The sequence below is a fragment of the Crinia signifera genome, chromosome 19, assembly GCF_055691185.1.
Source record: "Crinia signifera chromosome 19, ASM5569118v1, whole genome shotgun sequence".
NCBI classification, from domain to species: domain Eukaryota; kingdom Metazoa; phylum Chordata; class Amphibia; order Anura; family Myobatrachidae; genus Crinia; species Crinia signifera.
In genome coordinates this window covers 93,901,186-93,922,097 of record NC_139226.1, presented here as the reverse complement: position 1 = coordinate 93,922,097, position 20,912 = coordinate 93,901,186, and the positions used below count along the sequence as shown (strand labels likewise).

Sequence of the window (20,912 nt, the reverse complement as noted above, 5' to 3'; positions counted from 1 at the left end):
CGATCTGCTTATGACCGCAATGGAAGCTGATGGATCAGACGTGCAGCATGTTTCATACTTGCCTACTTTTGAAAACGATCAGAATTTTGCAAAGCACCCCCATTGAGGGGGCATATCATGCTCCTCCCAAAGGGCGTGTCTAGTTCCACATATGGAGAGATTGTGAAATGTAATTGTGAACGTGGCACCTAGAAGCATACGATTTACTATCCATTTCATTACCCCACTATCCACTAGGGTGTGGAGTAGATTTTATATAGTGGAGTAGATTTTATATAGTGTGGCGAGCGCAGCGAGCCACCGAGCCCGAAGAGTGGCGAGCGGCCACGGAATGTATTTGACGGAATTGCATGCAAATGGCATGCAATATCGTGAGTCGCTTTGAAACAACATCCGTGTCCGCTCGCCACGCTTCGGGCTCGGTGGCTCGCTGCACTCACCACACTATATAAAATCAACTCCACGCCCTAGTGGTTAGTGGGGTAATGAAATGGATAGTAAATCGCATGTGATATCGCATGCGATCTACTGGCGCAGTGAAACTACACAAGTACCGAAGCCGGTCCCCGGGGATGGAGGTTAGCGGCAACTCTCCCCCCATCTCTCCCCCCCCCCTTCCCCCGGAGCGACTCAGCACCCCCGTGGACTCTGGAGTTACTCCGCAGCCCCCTCCCGTCCCCTCTTGTTGAAAGCAGCATTGCCGGGCACTTCCTCGTGGAGCCGCGTCCGGAGCACTTGAGCGCCTGAGTACCCAGCAACCCCCCCAGTGTAGCGATGGAGCGTGTGCAGTAGTGATGGGTAGTTCGTGAATGATCAGTTCAAAATGATCTAATCTTCAAAGTGAACTAAATCGTTCAGATCACTGCTCTGGCAAAGATTAGTTCATTTAGTTCACCAGGAAATAAAGCAAGTGGGAGGTGTAACACACAGACAGAGCCCAGCAGCTCCAAGGCTCATTTAGATATTTCCTTCCTGAATCTAAAGTTAAAAGTACAACAAAGCCCAGCAAATACAGATCTAATAAAATAAAAATATGCACTGCCTAGCCAAAGTCTATGTGTGGGGTGTCTGTGAGTGAGCATGTGTGCTCATGCTGCTCACCTTTCTGTGATTCTATCACTATACTATTAGTCCAGGTGTCCAAACACTTACTGCTGCTTCTGGTACTGGGTCCTGAGCATACTGCTGTGCTAAATCTTTTGCTGGGACCTGTGTAGGAGCTTCTGCAGCAGCCATGTTATTCAGCTTTCATCAATGCTCAGCAGTCAGTACATGTTAGCTACCACAGGTGGCAGTGCTGAGCTCAGATAGTCTGGACTGCGGATCTACATTGTCCTGATGACTCATGAGTCCTGCAAATAGTTCAGTAGTTCAATTAGTTCATTGATCATACAGATCCCTGAACTAATCTGTGACTATACACCATAATGAGACTGTACAGTACCTGTGAGCTACCATGTGTGGCACTGCTGTGCTCAGGCACATGTATTGTGTTTATGCAGCCACAGACACAGTGCTGGCTGCTGCATGTTATACAGTATACTGTAGTAGCTCTGTTTACTCCACATTACAGTCAGAGATGGAGATGTATGAACCTTCATGATACATACAGTGGAGCAGTTGCCCCTAGCAACCAATCAGCAACTGGTTACTTTGCAAAGTCTCTACTTTATCTCTCTCTAAGGTCAGTTACATTGAGGCAAGGGGACATGTTTTTTTCTAATTACTGTATTTTAAAAGCAGAAAAAAGTGACTTATTAAATGACTCTGAATTTGGGTATTTTACTTGCATATTATGGAAGGTAAAATAATAACCACAATGGGATTAATATTGCAGAGCTAAACAATAAACATGTCACTAGAAGGGTGGTGTATAACTTATTGCTTTTCTAAACTAGAAATAATCTGATTTATTAAACATACAGTATATGATCATTCTAACAAGACTATAACTCCTACAATGAGCTGGTATTACAATGCCTGCTCTGTGTGTCATAATCTAGTCTGGTTCATCTAGATCCATGCACTCCTCTCAGTCTCTGAGTCAGTGATGGAATAATGAACTAAATGAACTAGATGAACTAATCTTCTGATCTGGGGCGGGATGTTGTAACATCCGCGCCCATTATCGCTGGCTACCGCATTTTTAGTAACGGCATATGCTATAACATATGCCGTTATTCATGCAAGGGACAGCTCTTGCGGTAAGAGCTGTCCCTTGCGATGCGGTGCCGGCGCTGGACTTCCGGGTCTGTGACCCGGGAGTCCATCTGCGCATGCGCAGACCCCGGCGCCGGCCGCAGGGCACGCTGGGAGGGATCCGTGACGGATCCCTCAAACAGCGCTGCGGTAAGAAGCCCATAGGCTTCTGCAGGGATTCGCCAGCTTTAGCTGGCGATTCCCTCCGCAGCGCTGACACTGCGGAGGCGCCATATAGCATATAGAAATGCGGTAGAAACCCCGAAAACGGGGTTTTTACCGCATTTCTGCTATATAGCATCCCGCCCCTAATCTTTTGGGTGAACTAGATCATAATGAACTAGTCCATACCTTCCAACTTCTGGCCGGAGGAAATAGGGACACTCGCGCGAGCGTCCGAAAAGGGGGCGGGGCGTATGCAAATGAGGGCGCGGCTTATGCTAATTAGCCGCGACCTCATTTTCATACGAGAATAGACGCTGTGCGCATGCGCACAGCGTCTATTCTACTAGATTGGGGGGTCTCCCAACTGCCACCCCCCGCAGCGGGACAATGCCTGCCGCGGGTGGGACAGCGGGACAGTACCCGAAAATCGGGACTGTCCCTCTAAAATCGTGACAGTTGGGAGGTATGCTAGTCACCAAAACGAACTAGATTTCCCATCACTAGTGTGCAGCACAGTGCACACGATCTGTTGCATGACCCGAGTGTACATATTTCAGGTGTATGACCAGCCTCAGTTTACATACCCTTTACTTGTAGATTGTCTTTAACGTTAACTCACTGTGTCCTTGTTTAGAGTATATTTGTTTATGCACTCTATAATAATCACTATACATCATCAAATAATATAAAGAGGTAATGAAACCAAAATGAATAAAAGGCTAATGTAATACCGACAGCCACCACTAGATGCCGCACGCTAATGTAAGTTGCTCGGTCGTCCTCTTTTCCTCACCCGCCGTCTTCTCTATGATCCCCGGCGCTTCCGGCTTCGCTCCGTGTCCCACAGGCCGGCAGCTGAGAGTGTTTCTGTGGACTGTGGAAGTGGCTTGTGGGAGCCCAGGAGAGGCAGCTGTGTACGGGGGAAGACATAGGCTGCTGCACCGTGTGCTTAAGTGCCGGGATTGTGCCCTGTGTAGTATAGGAGGGCTGTATACACAGTATATATGTGTGTATACAGCTGTGGTGGCCCACCCTGGCCTCTGTTATGACTGAGAGGAATAGGGTTGGCTTGGGGAATAGGTCACTGATCCCTATGGCTCCCTACTGATGTAAAGATAACCTATTAGATAGTAATATATATTTTTTTCGGGATTGTTGCTAAGGAATGTGTTATTTATAGTCTATGAAACATAGTAATACTTTTAAGTTATTTTTAACCCACGAGTTATGCATTGGCCTCTTCTGTAGCTTTATAGCTGGACTATTTATTATTTACTCGCTTAGAGTTGAATAGTGTCTGTATTACTGTATAATATAATATATTAAACAATTACATTACTTTATTGGGGAACAAAACATCATAGTTGAGGACATTATTTATATTTTTATTGGCGACACTCATTTTTTGTGTGAATAATAATGGTTTTCTGCTGCTTCAGCACAGGAGAGCCCTTGGCGGTGGTTGTGTTCCCCACACAAGTATATTTATTTAGAGAGTTTGAAGTAAGTTTATAGCCAAGGGTGCAGCGTTTTCTCAAGTTCTCCTTCCCCCAAGGAATGCGAACGCAGCTTCTGGGTGCATTGCCGGACCCTACAGGCGATTGCCCCCCAGACGGTTTTCGGACACGAGGCTGAACTTTTTACTTTATTTTAAGCTCTGTTTTTTCCCAATATGGGACGGAAAAAGAAGACTCTGCACGATTATGCGGCAGAGTTCACAGACTTGGCGGTCAGGAGACATCTGATCGAGCACAATGACACTGGGGAGACCTCGGTCATGGAGACTTTGTACTGCAAGTCATGCGAGCTGCCTATGCGGGTGAGGAGAGACCGCATTTTGGAGCATCTGGCTTCCGGAAGGCATTACAGGAACCGGCGGCTGATCAAGCAACACTGGAATAGAGGCCCTCTCTTACTGTAAGTAAATGTATGTTCCATAGTGGTCCATGTGGCTCTGCTTGCGGCAGACCTAGTTGATCATGGATGCGGGACCATTTGTCTACAACAAGAAGATAGACAGCCATTAGGTCGACACCATTAGTTCGACAACTCAATAGGTCGACATGCCATTAGGTCGACAGTCAAAAGGTCGACATGGTTTTTTTCACTGGTTTTTACCCAAATGTCGACACAGTCGACATGGACACCGTTTGAAGTGAACCGCAGCCCCTCGCATCGCTCGCTTCCCTCGCGATGCTTCGGGCACGGTGCCTCGCTGCGCTCGGCACACTATTATAATCTAACTCCACGCCGTAGTGGATGGTAGGGCATGAAATACCGCCTGTCGGCTCAAAAAACAGTAAAAAAATCATGTCGACCTTTTGACTGTCAACCTAGACACTGTCGACCTAATGGCATGTCGACCTAATGGCATGTCGACCTAATGGCATGTCGACCTATTGAGTTGTCGACTTAATGGCTGTCTATCTTCTTGTTGTAGACAAATAGTCCGGATACCGTTGATCTTAGTCATCCAGATCTTCTCTTATCTATGAAAACATGACAATCATCTAGTCCTCATCAAGTCCTAAAATGTGATCAATCTAATCTCACGAAACGTATCTTGACATATTTTATGTTTTCTCCATGAGATCTCTCTTAAATTGATTGTTGAGGGCTTTAGCCCACCTTCTAGTACTGTTCAGTTGTTGTTGGGGGCATCCACCTGTGCACACTCTCTCTTAAAGGTCCACCGTGGCATCAAAGTCCTGTTGAGATCTGGACTGTGGTTTCAATAATCTTTTACAATGGCTGTGCCAATTATGCAGATGTGACTGGGTCAATGGAATGTGTTTGGCATTCCGGCGATCGTGATGCCCTTGCAGAAGATTGCCACCGGAGTCCCAACAGCCAACTTCCCCAACATAGGTATTGGGGGTAGGAGTGACTTATTAGATACAGTTAATAGGTCTACCTCAAAAGGTCACAATATTTTGGGTGTCAGTGTTGACAACTGTCCACATGAACCACCAATTATTTTGTAACGTGTACCCTCGCATGCTTTGGGCTGTTATATTCTCCCTCTATGACCACATGGATGGTGAAGTAAGAACAAGCTGCTTTAAAAACATATATTTTTTTTTTTGGGAAAAACTAATTTCGACCTTGTCATGTGTTGACTTTTTGGGGTAGACCTGTTGACTGTCTATCTAGACACTTTAGATCTATAAACTGGAACCAGGTTAAAGTTTCGCTAACTTGTTTTGTTATTTTTAGTTTATGGAATCCCTGGTAACTTCACACTGCCTGTGAGAGATATATATATATATATATATATATTTTTTTTTTTTTTACATAAATTACTATTTGGATTACTTTTCTGCAAAATGAACCCAGCCAGTGCTGTAATGGCACCTTATTTACCAAGCTGGACACACATGTTGCACCATTTCTGATTATGATTTGCCTACTGTCAGCACCTGAATACTGAGGATACACCAGATGTTAGCAATTAATGAGCCGGCAGCTATTGTAGACCTATTAGCGTTTTGCAGACCTATTAGTTCCAGGAAGCCCTGATTCACATCTCCGATGTCCCTCCCTACAACTGCTTGTCGTTAAGCTTTGTCCTTGTGATATCACCATGATACCTACGTTTCTAGTTGGCATGTTATGGGTCATAGGGTTGACAGTCAATAAGTCGACCACTATTGGTTGGCAGGCCACATGAAAATGTGCTCAAAGCAATAAGTCGACATGAAAAAGGTCAATATGCGGTTTCACCAGTTATTGTTTCTATGTCGACATAGGTCAACATAGACACCGTATAAGTGTACCGCGTCACCTCCAATGGCTCACTTTGCTCGCCACTTGGATAATAAAGTATGAAAACTCATGTCGACATGTTTGCGTTGACTACTTTTTTCTTTACTGTTGACCTGCCAAACACATCCTGGTCACAGTAAACACTGCTTAGTAATTAAAAAAAAAAAGTGACCCAAGTTTTTGAAGTCAGTGTTTTTTTTCTGCAATGTTTGTACTCCCCGCACACTGATCCGGGGGTGGTGGGTGACAAACTGCTGTAACTTGTGTAAATCGTGATGTTAGGAAATATAAACAAATTGTAACTTTAAGACCAAATAAAGTTATTTAAAGGCTCTATAACACAGCTGCTCCAACCCCCAGTTACGCGGATGTAGCTCTTGTGACTTATGATGCTTTTTTTAAGCAAATTTTATGTTTAATCTAATAGTTTCCTTCTAAGAATATTCTTTCACGCTCAGTAGGAAGAAACTTACTGCTTCGAAGAGCAGTTGTTAATGTATACAAATATATGTCTGTAAAATGTCACTTTATCCAAAATAAATGTTCTGTTCAAAAATATTACAGATTGGTCCACCAAGACCGCCTGTTGGAGCAAGGGCGCATTTATCAGATGACTTGTATAGGACGAGAAGCATGACCACAGACGTGACCCTGTTAGTGGGGTCTAAGCGTAGTTTGGAGATTGATAGAAGTGACTTGGGGGTGTATTAACAAAGCAGGCCATCTCTTCTCTACCGATTTGTATCTCAGAATTTCAAATGGGACCTATATCAGTCCATCAAACCTGCCAGATTTGCTTGTCCTTGCAAGGTTCTAGCACTAAGGCCATTAGATTTAAAGCAGCAATTTGTTTTATGGCAAAAGCAATTCGGTTTTCCCTTTAACTAAATGGTGCTTTAAATTAAGCAATTATATTGCCTGAATCAAACCTGCACCAGTAAGTCAGAGCCTCTTGCATTTTAATTAAACCTCTGAAGCTAAAATTCCTAAATAAAGCTAGTTCTACAAACTCTTAGAAAAAAGGCAAAACAAAAAATGAGGATTTGTAACTGGAACAAGGTATTGTTTCCATTGATATCAATAGCCCTGAGTTGATGGTATTAGGATCCTGGCACTTGGGATGCACTACATGATGATAGAATTCAGAGATCTTGTTTACATATATTTGTGCTGTAATCAAGGCTATAGAGCAGGCTTTCCCAACCACGGTCCTCAAGGCACACCAACAGTGCAGGTTTTAGTGATATCCAGACTTCAGCACAGATGGTTTTATCAGAATCCCTCAGATACTAATTAAGTCACCTGTGCTCAAGCCTGGATACCTACAAAACATGCACTGTTGGTGTGCCTTGAGGACCGTGGTTGGGAAAGCCTGCTATAGAGAAATAGCAGGGGTGGCCAATCCAGCCCCCAAGATCTACCAAAGGTCCACATTTTCCAAACCACCTAGCTGGTGCACAGCTGTAGTCATTTTCAACCATGCTGCATTCATTCCTACTTCAGATCCACAGGTTGCCTGAGACACATGAACTGTTGGTAGATCTTGAGGACAGGTTTGGCCAGCCCTGGGTTATGGCACAGCTGCTTCTATGTGAACTGGCAATATTTTAGATAGTTGGTTTTATCAGCATGAAAAAACCTCTTGGTTTCTTTAATAGAACGGCTGGTGCAGATCATGGCATAAACCTATCGATGCCTCTAGACTCCTCACGCCATCTTCAGTCCTCCTACACACTGCAGTCTAACGCCACCAGTAATACGATCAGTACAAGTAACCTGGTACCATCTCCTCCACCTCACTGCCATCAGACCTCGCTTCCTGGTCACCCGAACACCATCAGCTCCACCACTAACTTCATTTCCGGCAGAGAAGACCAAGCTCCGTCTACCTCTTCCTCACTCCCATCATCGTTCGGTACCATCCACATCCAGAATCCATCCATCTCTTCAAAACACAGCAACCAAAGGCATGTTATCTCAGAAGCTTCCAATAGTGTGGTCACTGGAGGACTCTATCCCGCTGGTGGTTCCCGAGGGAACGGCATTGGCCTAGCTCTGATAGGAGTTGGCCATGGCAGCAGGACATTGCTTCAAAGCTTAACGGAGGAAAGTGGCTGCTATCTGTACTACATTGTAGAAAATCAGTTTTCCGTGGTGGAGAAAGCGTTTAGTGATGGGCTCTTAATGAAGACAAGAGTATTGCAGGAGCAGGATGTAGACATTGTCCTCAGTGACCAACGGTAAGATATTGCTGTGCTTAAAGACTAGTTACATGTTTTGGGGCTTTTTTTATGGGGGAAAGGGTTAAAGGAGCCTACACACTATATACGACCTAACATTAACAATATGCATGATACAATCTCATTAACAATCTATTGGGCATACTGTCTAGTGTGTACACACTCCTGTCTGTCGTTAATGATCTCCTCCGTCTTCTGAACATGACTATATTGTCAATGACTGGTATGTTCAGTAGGGGGCCGGGTGACATCACTGAACAATATTCTCCAGTGAGGATGCACTATATCGTTTGCCCGGAAGCTCCAGCGATAGCGTTAACAATATTGTTTGGGGAGTAAATTATATTGTGTGCACCTTTAAGGCCCCCATACACAGTTATTTGGAAGTAATTTCACCCAATTCCGGCTTCGGGCTAAGAAATCTGGTCAAAACAGCCCCAAATGCATATGTATGACATCAGTTACGATGCGCAGTCCTGTGCACATCGGAAAGGATTCGGAGGTTGTTCGACTGCACGGCTGACCTCCAAGTTGGACCCCCTCTGGGTGGAGTGGAACGGGATCGCATGCGATACATCAAATGCTGAAGGACCTTATGAGGTCCTGCCACCCAGGAAGGTCTTGGGTAGCTCAAGGGGGATCAGATACTTCTCTTCTTAATTCTCCAGTCGCCTATACAGTACCTCTGCAATCTCAGAGTGCCCTGATTAAATCTGGCTTACACAACAGAGGCCTCTTGCTGCATCTTTGTTCCTCACTGTCCCAGTGCTAGTATTAACAACTGTTCAGGTGTGGTATAATTGGGGAACCAAAACAGCACAGAGAGCTTCAGATGTTATACTGTTTTCATATTCATTCATCATTTCCCATCTTATTTTCCCACAGTCTGTGAAGACCACCTTATCAAGTAAAAGCTGGCCTTAAATCTAAAGAATTAGGGTAAGATGTATCAAGCTTTCAAAAGTGACAACGAGCCAATCGGCTCCTAACTGTTATCTTACAGACGGGGTTTGAAAAATTAGAGTTATTAGCTAATTGCCTGGTTGTTTATCACTCTCCACTTTTTGAAGCTTGATACATCTGGTCCATAATATGTTCCTACGTATCTGTATCTTGGAACTGCATGTGGTCTCCACATCCTCCTGCAGATATCTGTCTAGGTTGCAGCATATGCACAGCTGATGTTTGGGGTTATTCAGACCTGATCGCTGAGGTCTAGTAGGTAATCGCTGCCCAACCAGAGTGAAATCCAGCTCTGTGCTTGCCCGCAAAAAGCTTGTGAAAATATTGCATCCCTGCCCTGCAATAAACTGAATATCCATCCGCAACCGCTCACGCAGTCTAACAATTATCGCCTGGCCTGTGAAATTGCAGCGGTGCGATTGGGTCTGAATAACCCCCATTGTAGGTGCTGGAACAGTGACAGACATGTATACAGTGACTCCATGCATACAGCATTTAAGTAGCAGGTAGCATCCATATTCCAGGAATTGTGAACCAGTACAAGCGACAGGGGATTAACCAGCAGGATGGAAACCTTTTTTTTCAAGGTAGTGCAGATTTTAAAACCATAATGATAGATGACCACGTGATTGTTGTGCTTGGCCAAGCATTGGCTCCAAATAATGCGGTATCCAGCATTGTCACAAATGACACTGGATGTGCAACTCGCAAGCAATGGAACTGTTGCATATTATTTTGAGACTGTTTCCGCTCTTGTTTGATCTTTTGTCTTATTGTTGCTTGCAGAGTGTCCGGAGTCGTGATTTGCTCTCCACCGGAAGTAGCGGCTGTTATGACTCTGGAGACCTTAAGAGCTGGTAAGTGGGGGCTGCTAATGGAGCCTACACACGTAGAGATTTTGCTGAGCGATGCTGTATCACTCAGCAAGATCACACAGGGCTGCACATTGACGTGTCAGAGCTGTGTGCTGAGCGATCTGTCGGGGCCTGTGTTCTCCAGTGAGAACACTGGCTCTGACCGGCTCTAACTAGATTTATCCAGCATGCTGGATCTTAATTGCATGGGCTGCGCATCGCTATCGCCCCCTACATACGGAGCGATGTAGGGGCATTTCCTAAGTGATTTAGTCAAATTAAGTCATATAGCTTCCAAAATTCCTGAAATCACCCTGTGTGTAGGCCACCAAACTATTGAGTCATTACACAATAGCAAACAAACCAGATTATTATGCAACATGGAAACAAGCCCACCTTTTGACCAGAGTTTGTAGGCAAGTGCTGCAAAAGATATGTATACCGGCTATTTATGTCCCAAAAAGGTAAGTTATCGGTTTTCGAATGGATCTGGTGTACAAATAGAGCAGCAGGGACTCATATTATGCCTAATTGTTACCTATATTGTCACTGCAACTAATTGGAACCCCTGAAGAAGTCCATTGCTGAACGCATAAAACTCTCCCTTTCCCGTTACACTCCACATTAAACTAAATGAAAGCACTGTTAATATTCTGTACCAATTTAATGTAACATTTGTTGCATAAAACTCCCCGGTACTTGTGTATTATCTGGGCGCCCGATATTTTCATTGTACAACCAAAAATCGCGTCGCATCGCATGCGATCATATCGCATGTGATGCGACGCAATTGGACTCAATTTTTAATTGTACAGGCACCCAGATGCCTGATTCTTATGTTAAATGCCCCCCCCCCCCCCCGAATTTTTTTTTTTATTTTATTGTACCCCCACCCTGATGGGTAATTACTATGTTAAATGGCCCCCCATTGTTAACTCCACCCCACTATCAACGCCAACCCGAAGCGTGGCGAGCGCAGCGGTACGCGTCCTACCTTTTCATACCCCCACTATTCACGTCGGCGTGGAGTTGATTTTATATAGTGTGGCGAGTGGACGCGGATTACTTCAAATATATTCCGCGGGGCTCGCTGCGCACGCCACACTATAAAATCAACTCCACGCCGACGTGGATAGGGGGGTATGAAAAGGTCGGAGGATGCGTACCGCCGCCCCTCGCGGGCTCGCTCTGTTTGCACGCTTCGGGTTGGCGTTGATAGTGGGCTGGTTAGGGGCCTTGTGGACACATCATCGCATCACAACGCATGCCATAAAATTCTCATACAATGCGATTTGTACTTTATTAGCACCTCCCGATCATTTCAAGGGAAAATCGGGTACCATCGCATGCCTTAATTAGTGGCATGCGATATATCGGGCACCCATATAATAAAGTACCAAACCTAATCAGAGCAAAATCCTGTGTTTCTGAACATGTGTCACCTTCGTTTTGTAAATGAATGTACTAATGATGCTTCCATTTCTGTGTCCTATTTTAAAGGTAAAGCTGTTTTGTGTGAGAAACTCCTGAGCACAAACAGGCAGACTGTTGAAGCGTGCTTTGATGAGGCGGACAGATACGGGAAGCCTCTAGTGTGTGGATTTTACAAGTAAGTTATGTGTGCGTGGTTGTATGTGCTGTGGTTACTCAGCAGTGCATTGTTACACTGTCAGGACTCCTCTGTCTACCAATTCTGCTGAAGCAAAGCTCAGAGGGGATATGCGTACTGATTCTCACCGGCTTTAATCTTTTGACTTAACAGTAGTAATACAATCAAGCATGTTTTCCCAGCTGCTGCTTTAAATCCGATGATCAAGTTGTTGTTTTTGAGCTAGTTGGTGGAGCAGAGTTACAGGATGCACAAATTGGTTGGGCTGTGTTATAACTTTGAAAAACCTTTCACCGTGCTCAGCTGAGCGCAGGGTTGAATTCCACAATCTTAAATTTAAGCTATTTTTTTCCCTATCATTCCATTGTTGTTCACTGGAACAGTGGGTGTGGGTGGAGCTTCAGCAACAGGGCACCAGGGAGTTAAGAATTCTTGTGTGCAGCCCAGGCTCCTCCTCCCCATACCCTGCCCCCATTTTTTTCCTTGGTGCCTCAAGAGCAGGTCACTGAGGAAGGGCTCTTAAGCCATTTTTGTTAAGAGTTTGTTCATTTATTTATTTATTTTAACTTTCACTTCACATTCACTGCCGAGGCAAGCCCGTGGTGTTTGCGAGGTCTCCCGCGCGGCTGCCTCACTGGACTGGGCTGGCGTGCTGACCTTATATGGCCAGACCTGCCAGCCTCCTCTGCAGCACATCAGAGGATGCCGCCACCAGTTCAGGCAAGCAGGTCCCCGGTGTGCCGTCCGCCAATGTCATGCCACCAGTAAGGCGGTGTCACCGGGAGGTGATGAAGGTGGGGGGGATTTCTGCATAGCAGTGCTTCCCCAGAGGGGTGCATCCTCCGCTGACCCTGGCTGTGGCGCCCTGTTGCGGCAGCGCATCCACTAGACCGCCGGGATTTGGGCAGCCATTATAAATCCCCCCTGTGACCCAAAACGAGGTCATGCCCCTCGTGGGTGTCAGGCCTGGTCCGGTCGTCGACAGGCTCCAAAGCAGCCTGACAAGCCGGTAGCATGACGGTCCATCTACACAAGTCCCCGCCAAAGTGGGGGCCCGTCTGCTACATTTCCACATGAGGTGGCAGGCGACGACCTCCGACTCTTGGGTAAGGACCATAGTCACCCAGGGGTACTCTCGGGCGTTTCAGGTACACCCTCCATCCCGTTTTTTCACGATGGGCCTCCCATCAGACCCAACAAAGGCATTGGCCTTATCTCAAGCCATATAGACCCTTCTCACAACTGGAGTCATAGTCCCAGTACCCCCTCATCAGAGGGGCACGGGTTTCTACGCAAACCTTTTTCTGGTTCAAAAGCCCGACGGCTATTTTCAGCCGATTTTAAACTTGAAGGATCTGAACCTCTCCCTTTGAGTTCCAAAACTCAGGATGGAGTCTCTTTGCTCCATCCTTCAAGTGCTCGAACCCAGGGGCTTTATGGCGTCTCTCGATGTAAGAGATGGTTACTTGCATGTTTCCATCCAAGCAGACCATCAAAGATTCCTCTGGTTTGCGGTACAGGATCTTCACTACCAGTTTCAGGCCTTACCAGTCGGTCTCTCAACTGCCCCAAGAGTCTTCACCAAGGTCATGGCGGCCTCAAGTCAGATCCAGGGAGTTCGCATATTACCGTACCTCCACAATCTGATCTTGGTGCAGTCTCCAGAGACCCTCGCTCACCATCTGCAGTTGACAATACAGATGCTCCAGTCTAACGGCTGGCTAATCAGCTGGCAGAAGTCCAGCCTCGTACCATCTCAGTCCAGGGAGAAGGTCTTGGCCCTTCAGAGACTTCTGCGGGACTTCCTCAGACACCGCAGAGTGTCCATACATCTTTGCATGAGGATCCTCAGGAAGATGGTCGCTTGTTTCGAGATAGTGGGGTTCACTCAGTTGCATTCTCGACAACTGCAGCTAGAAACTCTCCGCAAATGGAATCGGTCGCCTCGAGCCTCCTTCCCAGACAGGTCCGCATCTCACTTCTTTGGTGGCTCCATGTTCCCAATCTACTGAAGGGACATCCATTTGGGATCCTCAACTGGACTGATTACAACAGATGCCAGCCTTCAAGGCGTGGGCGCTGTCCTGGAGGGTCATTCTTTTCAGGGCTGTTGGTCCAAGGAAGAGTCCAGCCTATCAATTAAATGTTCTGGAATTGGCCATTCACAAAACTGTAGGTGTCCCTCCGGCGGCCCTGTTGCCTCTGTAACTTTGGCGCCTCAAGTAGGAAGTTCTGGTAGCCATTGAAGTGGCCCCTAATTGGCCAAGGCAGGCGTGGTACTCTGACCTTCAGGCTCTGTCCATAGCCCCCCTTGGCCTCCACCGTTGCACCTGAACCTTCTTTCTCAGGGTCCATGTTGTCACCCGGACCTGCAGAGGTTGGCTTTGACGGTTTGGCTCTTGAAACAGAGATCCTAAGAGCCAAGGGTTTTTCACCAGAGGTTGTAAACGCTATGAATGCGGCCAGGAAGCCGTCTTCTGCCCATATTTACTATCGAGTTTGGTGCATTTTCTACCGCTGGTGCGCAGAGAACGGTTTTCCTCCAAATGAATATTGTTTGTCTCGGATTTGGCCTTTGTACAGGCAGGCCTAGATTTGGGCCTTCGTTTGGCCTCTCTGAGGGCTCAGGTTTCAGCCTTGTCCGTCCTTGTTTCAGCGGCGCATGGCCATCCAAACATTTCTTCAGGGCCCCCTTTGTGCACCCGGTGCATCCTTGGGATTTACCTGTGGTGTTGCATTCTCTCCAGAGGTCTCCTTTTGAGCCTCTAGATGGTGTGGATCTACGATGGCTCTCTTGGAAGACTTTCTTCTTGCTGTCGGTGGCACGTCGAGTCTCAGATTTGTCGGCCTTGTCCTAAGCTTCTCCTTCTCTGGTGTTCCATCCAGATAGGGTGGTTCTTTGTACACGCCTTGGCCATCTCCCAAAAGTGGTTTCTCGGTTTCACTTGAACCAGGAGATTGTCATGCCAGCTTTCTCCCCATCAGAGGAATCTCCTGACCTCTGCTGTTTTGATGTGGTCTGGGCATTACATATTTACGTGAACCGGACTAAACCTTTTCAAATAACTGATTTGCCGGGTTTGCCGGCATCAAAACAACCCAATGGTTACTGTTGGAAAGGGAAAAGGGAGGGGGTGGTAGACCAATGCACAGGTTTAAATTTCAAGCAATAATTTGAAAAGCAGTAGAAAAATCCATAGTAAGTCTGTCTAGAGTGGTAAGACTCTTTAACAATTGATGAGCGTGGAGGTGCACCCTTGAGTGTGAGGTATTTGTAAAAGAAAGAAAAAAGACTCTACTTTTTTTGGGGGGCACTCCTTTAGTTAAAGATTACGTATCGTAATCAGTAGGTTGTCCTAAATAGAGACATAGTATGAAAGTAATGTGGGGTGGGGTGGGGCACGGAAAGGGGCAAACTAGTACATAGCCTCAAAAAAGTTTAGAGTAAGAATTAAATTGAATGCTAGTAACACACTATTGTAGGGAAAGGTGCCCTAGTTATAGTTATGTGTGCTAAAATTAAAAATTTGTTACGCCTTACTATTAAACAGGCTTATCTTTTGGCAAACTGGCCTGTTCAGTCAGCCATTCGAGCCCATTAAGTTCGCTCGGTGGGACCTTCCTGGGCGGCGGGTCGTGGAGCCTCAGCGGAGCAGTTGTGTTGTGCTGCCACCTGGTCCTCCGTTCATACTTTCATTTGTTTCTATCATTTTGACACTTTTTCTTTGTCAGACTCAGCTTTCGGGTGTAGTGTCCTTTCTGCAGCTCAGGAGCCTTCCCTACCATGAGGGGACAGCTTTAGCATGTACCCAGAGGCGTAAATAGAACTTTGTGGGCCCCATAGCAAAATTTATAATGCCCCCCCCCCCCCCCGGCAATGCCCATTACACAATGTGCGACAAACCAAACGGCCCCATAAACATTATGCGACACACCGCAATGCCCCTTAAACATTATGCGACACACCATAATACCCTAACACAGCACGCACCCACTGTCACACCCAGCACGCACCCACTGTCACACCCAGCACGCACCCACTGTCACACCCAGCACGCACCCACTGTCACACCCAGCACGCACCCACTGTCACACCCAGCACGCACCCACTGTCACACCCAGCACGCACCCACTGTCACACCCAGCACGCACCCACTGTCACACCCAGCACGCACCCACTGTCACACCCAGCACGCACCCACTGTCACACCCAGCACGCACCCACTGTCACACCCAGCACGCACCCACTGTCACACCCAGCACGCACCCACTGTCACACCCAGCACGCACCCACTGTCACACCCAGCACGCACCCACTGTGACCCCCAGCACGCACCCACTGTGACCCCCAGCACGCACCCACTGTGACCCCCAGCACGCACCCACTGTGACCCCCAGCACGCACCCACTGTGACCCACACAATGCTCTCACTGCGGGTCCCGGCGTTCCCCTGTCTGACCTGCAGCTGTAAACCGTCGGGGGCCGGTGGACTCTGACTGCGGCTCTTCTCCTCCATGTGAGCAGTTCCCGGTGGCTGTCAGACGCAGAGCCGTCAGTGCAACAGGGGGGTGGGTTGGTGGGGGATGTCGCACGGCCAGATCATAGTGCTCCGGCGGCATCATACAACTGAATCGGGGGGTGGGGCAGCACGGCGCGGCACAGTCACACTGTGAAGCCCAGGACAGGGTTCAGCAGCAGCGCTAATGCAGAAAGTTCTTACTTTCTGCTCCGCTCCTTATGCAGGGCACAGTGCCAATTCCTTCCGCACGCACGCTGATGTACATTGCCTGGCTCAGTGGCTCCTATTGCACAGCGCTGCTGCATGGCGCTTCCCTCCACCCTGCTCCTTCCCCACGGCTGAGGCACACTGAAGCAGACAGCCGCGGCGGCTCTATAATACCATAATGAAACTACCGAGGGTGCAGGGGACTGCTTGCTCTTCACAGGCCGCCGGGACCCATAGCAGCTGCACCCCCTGCACCCTCGGTAGTTCCGCCACTGCATGTACCTCTGTTCCAGTGACCACCAGTGGAATGATAGGAAAAAATGGATTTTTTTTCTGTAAAATCTTTTTTCTGAATCCGTGGTGGTCACTGGACGCCCACCCTTATGCACCTGGCTGCCTCTAGGGTTGGACAATTTCTGTTTTCTTTTCTCCCTCTCCTTCTTGCTCCCAGAGGCTATCTTGGTACAATCTGTGGGCAGGGTATGGGGAAGAGGAACCTGGGATGCACACAAGGAATCTTAACTCCTTGGTGCCCTGTTGCTGAAGCTCCACCCACACCCACTGTTCCAGTGACCACCATGAACTCAGAAAAAAGGATTTTACAGGTAAGACAAAAATCCATTAAAAAAAAAAAATTAAAGGTAAGCATGTCCACAGTAACGAGGGAGTGTGCTTTTCAGAAGAAATCAATATGTGAATTGGACCTTACTGGATTGTTTTGTTATTTCCACAGGCGTTTTGACCCATCCTTGAAGTACCTGTATAAAAAGATTCACGAGACAAACACCCTGGGTAGGATACAGAAATTGTCTACGATCAGCCGAACATATCCCTCATCTTCTCTCAGCAAGATAAAGACATCAGGTATCTTCGGGTCTTGCTGTGAGATTCTAAATGACTGATTACCGAAGCGTGTCGGATGGGTGCTCTGTATAGATAATATTATAGCCTGTGAGAGGATTCACAACTGGTTAAGTACAAGTGCTGGGATTCTGGACTATCTTACCTAGCAGTGTAATTAAGTTAGGAATGGTGTAAATACAGGTGAGGGCAATCATACATTAATAGAGCAGTATTGTGGCACACTGACGTATGTTTCGCAGTGGCTTGATCACAGGGCAGGGGTATTTACATTTCCTATGTGGACGTGTATCGCCCCCTGAGGTAGTGCTGGCTCATGGAAGTCGGGTTATGGTACTGGCAAGAGTCTGCACTGTGTACACCACGTGATCAGCTTGTGACGTACGTTTCACAGCAGCTTGATCACAGGGCAGGGGTATTTAAAGAGGATGTAAGTATTTAGCTGATGCCACCAATTTATGCCACTATGTATTTTGTGAACATCGGGGAATATGCTAAATCATAGTTCTAAATCCTGTGTTCTTGTTCTTTTCAGGGGGCATTTTCTATAACACAGCTTTACACGATATAGATATTGCCAGCTGGTTACTTGGAGTAAGTGCGCCGGATACGGTATTCTCGCTAGGACATGCATTCTGCTCCGGTATGATTCTTAACTGGACTTTTCATTTTTATTTGCATTAATTATATTAATACTATAGAACAGTGTTTCAACCCCGGTTCTCAAGTACCCCCAACAGTTCATATTTTTCTGGTCACCTGTGGATATTTTAAAATGTGACAGTTGGTGACACACCGTGCAGCGGCTGGGTGACTTGAAAAACCTGAACTATTAGGGCAACTTGAGTACTGAGGTTGGGAACCACTGATCTAGAACCCAGTTGTGGAATGTTTTGCAGTGGCAAAAAAAAATGTAACTGTGAATACTGGTTTCCCCTGATCGGTAAAGTTCTGTAGGAAAGATATCTTAGTCTGATCATTACTGCCCCCTTAGATGTGATTTGCTGATAATTGCATATCTTAATGGATTTACTAGTCATTTCATCTTTGCTTTCCGGTCACAGACATGGCGGCGGTGAAGGACGCGGACACGGTTAGCATCAGCATGAAGTATTCTAGTGGTACCATAGTGAGTTTGGACATCAGCCAGCACTGCACCAAGTCCTGCGATCAGAGATTAGAGGTAATGGCATCAGAGGTGCTCGACCAAGGTCTATGTTCCTCTTGAATAGGGTATTGTATTATTAGCAGTGTAAAAGTATGTATTGTGCGTCTAGAGCACTGTGCAGCCCTGTGAGTCATGGAAGTGGGCTCATATGGAAGTATGTTCATATGAGAGAGGATGGTGGGGGGCGAATTTGCATAAACATACATTCGCAGCCTAGGGAGCGAGGACCACATAATTCGCTGTTCGCTGACTATCGAATGATGTGGAACGTACACTCAAAACTAAGACTCTCTCAGGTGCCTTAGTTTTGCGTGTCCCTGCACAAGCACAGGACGAGCAGCTGACATCCAATGATGTCAGCCGCGTCACTGCCCCATTTACTTTGGAATGCCCAGTGCGTCCATGGGAACACCAATGAAACGCCGCCCCCTGTCTGCACTGTTGGGTGCGAATGGTTCGGCTGCCAGTTCACACCCGGCATCTGCACATGCGCATAAATGCGTATGCGCTGACGCAAATCATCGGTCCTGTATATCATTTTGTGTCTGTATGGAATTTGGTCATCCTGATACAAGGATGATACAGCACCAATTACCTTCCTGATCATATATAAACACATTGCTTCTATCTTAGTTGAACGGCTCCCTGGGATCTTTGCGTCTGGACAATCAGAACCCCCTATGCATTATAGAGAATGGTGCCTCGTCTTCGCCACCCTCCCAAACACACCATGAGAGGTACAGAGAAGCCTACAAAGAGCTCTTCCGGCATTTCCTGCGTACCATGAAAGGTCAGTAAGAGCTGGAACGGATGCTTACTGTTGTTCTTGTGGTTCTAGGCATTTCTTCTGCAAAGGGGATTCATTCAGTTAGGGATGCTGTGCCGCAACATGCGCATTTAATTCAGTGAACCCTCTGTTTTCCCGCCACCGCAGCATTGTTTTCACTAGAAAACTGGGCTGTTTTAGGGGATTTTGTTCCCAATAAGATAGCACCATTGAGCCTATTAGAAGTGATCATAATTGGTACTGCCTTTTGAAAGAACATAATTATCTGTTATTAAATGCATCATTGGAAAAGATTTAGGACGGTATGCAATGACGCCCGCTACTTCCGCCTGCAGAAATAGTGGGTGTCACCTCTTCAATGCTGCCGTTAACGACACCATTGAAGGCAGATTCCAACAACACAGATCCGACTTTAAAACAAGTTGGGTCTGTTTTGTCGGAAACTGCCGTGGACTGTCTAATTCATTGGCGTTTTTTCACAATCTGATGCCGTTTGCAACAAACCTCTCACTTGACACTCGACAGTAGGAACATTGAATGTTGAGTTCCTGTCGAGCGGAATGAAAACGGGATGGGATTCCAACTGTCGGGACGATCCGATAGTCGGAATCCCGGATTAATTATGGGGGGGGTTAACAAATAATGGCTTTATGACCTGGCTGAGCAATCTGCCCATGTGCAGTGTGAGGCAGAAGTAACGGAGCTTTGTGTCTTGCAGGTAAGGAACATCCGGCCGTCACCAAGGAGCAATATGTCAGCGCCATCCAGATTGCGGCCGCGGCTGAGCAGTCCTTGCAGACGTGTTCCTCCATAGACATGCGGAATGAAGCTATGGACATATCTATTATCAAGACTGAGATTATATAACCCAGAAGCCGCCTGCTGATGGCTCAAGTATCGGCATGGATTATTTCTTAGAATAAAGCGATATCCCTTTCTCTGCGTTGATGTTACATCTGGCACCGTCCAGACAGTGTTCAGAATCGAGCTTCCTGCTAATCTCAAGGAATTCTTAATCTTCCATTATTCGTCTCTCCGGGAATGATCTTGTTGTCTCTGTTGTGATAGAGACTTGCGACCACGACACCGTTTTAAGGGGATGCGGTCATTCGTCAGAATGCATTTAGGTCTACAGTCATTAGGTCGACCCCACTAGGTCGACTGGCAGGAAGGTCGACCTGACTTAAGGTCGACATGGGCCAAGGTCGACATGACTTAAGGTCGAATTTGCATAAAGGTCGACATGAGGAAGGTCGACTGGTCATAAGGTCGACATGGGTTTTCCACTGTTTTTTGAGCCGACATGTGCCGACAGGCGGTATTTCATGCCCTACCATCCACTAGGGCGTGGTGGGAGAATAAAATAGTGTGCCGAGCGCAGCGAGGCACCGTGCCCGAAGCATAGCGAGCGAAGCGAGCGATGCGAGGGTCCGATTCTCATTGCCAACTGTGTCCATGTCGACTGTGTCGACATTCGGATCAAAAAACAGTGAAAAACCCATGTCGACCTTATGACCAGTCGACCTTCCTCATGTCGACCTTTATGCAAATTCGACCTTAAGTCATGTCGACCT

General features: G+C 46.9%; 1 protein-coding gene across 2 annotated transcripts; it reads left to right on the top strand.

Moving 5' to 3' along the window:
• Window positions 1–3,168: 3,168 nt before the first annotated feature.
• LOC146042741 (myo-inositol 2-dehydrogenase-like) lies at window positions 3,169–20,435 on the top strand. 2 transcript variants are annotated; one of them, XM_083162939.1, is made up of 9 exons: window positions 3,169–4,281; window positions 7,788–8,369; window positions 10,119–10,189; window positions 11,687–11,795; window positions 17,256–17,386; window positions 17,919–18,026; window positions 18,448–18,566; window positions 19,185–19,341; window positions 20,057–20,435. In XM_083162939.1, the coding sequence occupies exons 1-9, from the start codon at window positions 4,037–4,039 to the stop codon at window positions 20,203–20,205; spliced, it is 1,671 nt and encodes a 556-aa protein (XP_083019065.1). In that variant the 5' UTR covers window positions 3,169–4,036; the 3' UTR covers window positions 20,206–20,435. The 2 variants fall into 2 exon arrangements, with proteins under 2 accessions (XP_083019065.1, XP_083019066.1); XM_083162940.1 differs by lacking the exon at window positions 7,788–8,369.
• Window positions 20,436–20,912: the final 477 nt, after the last annotated feature.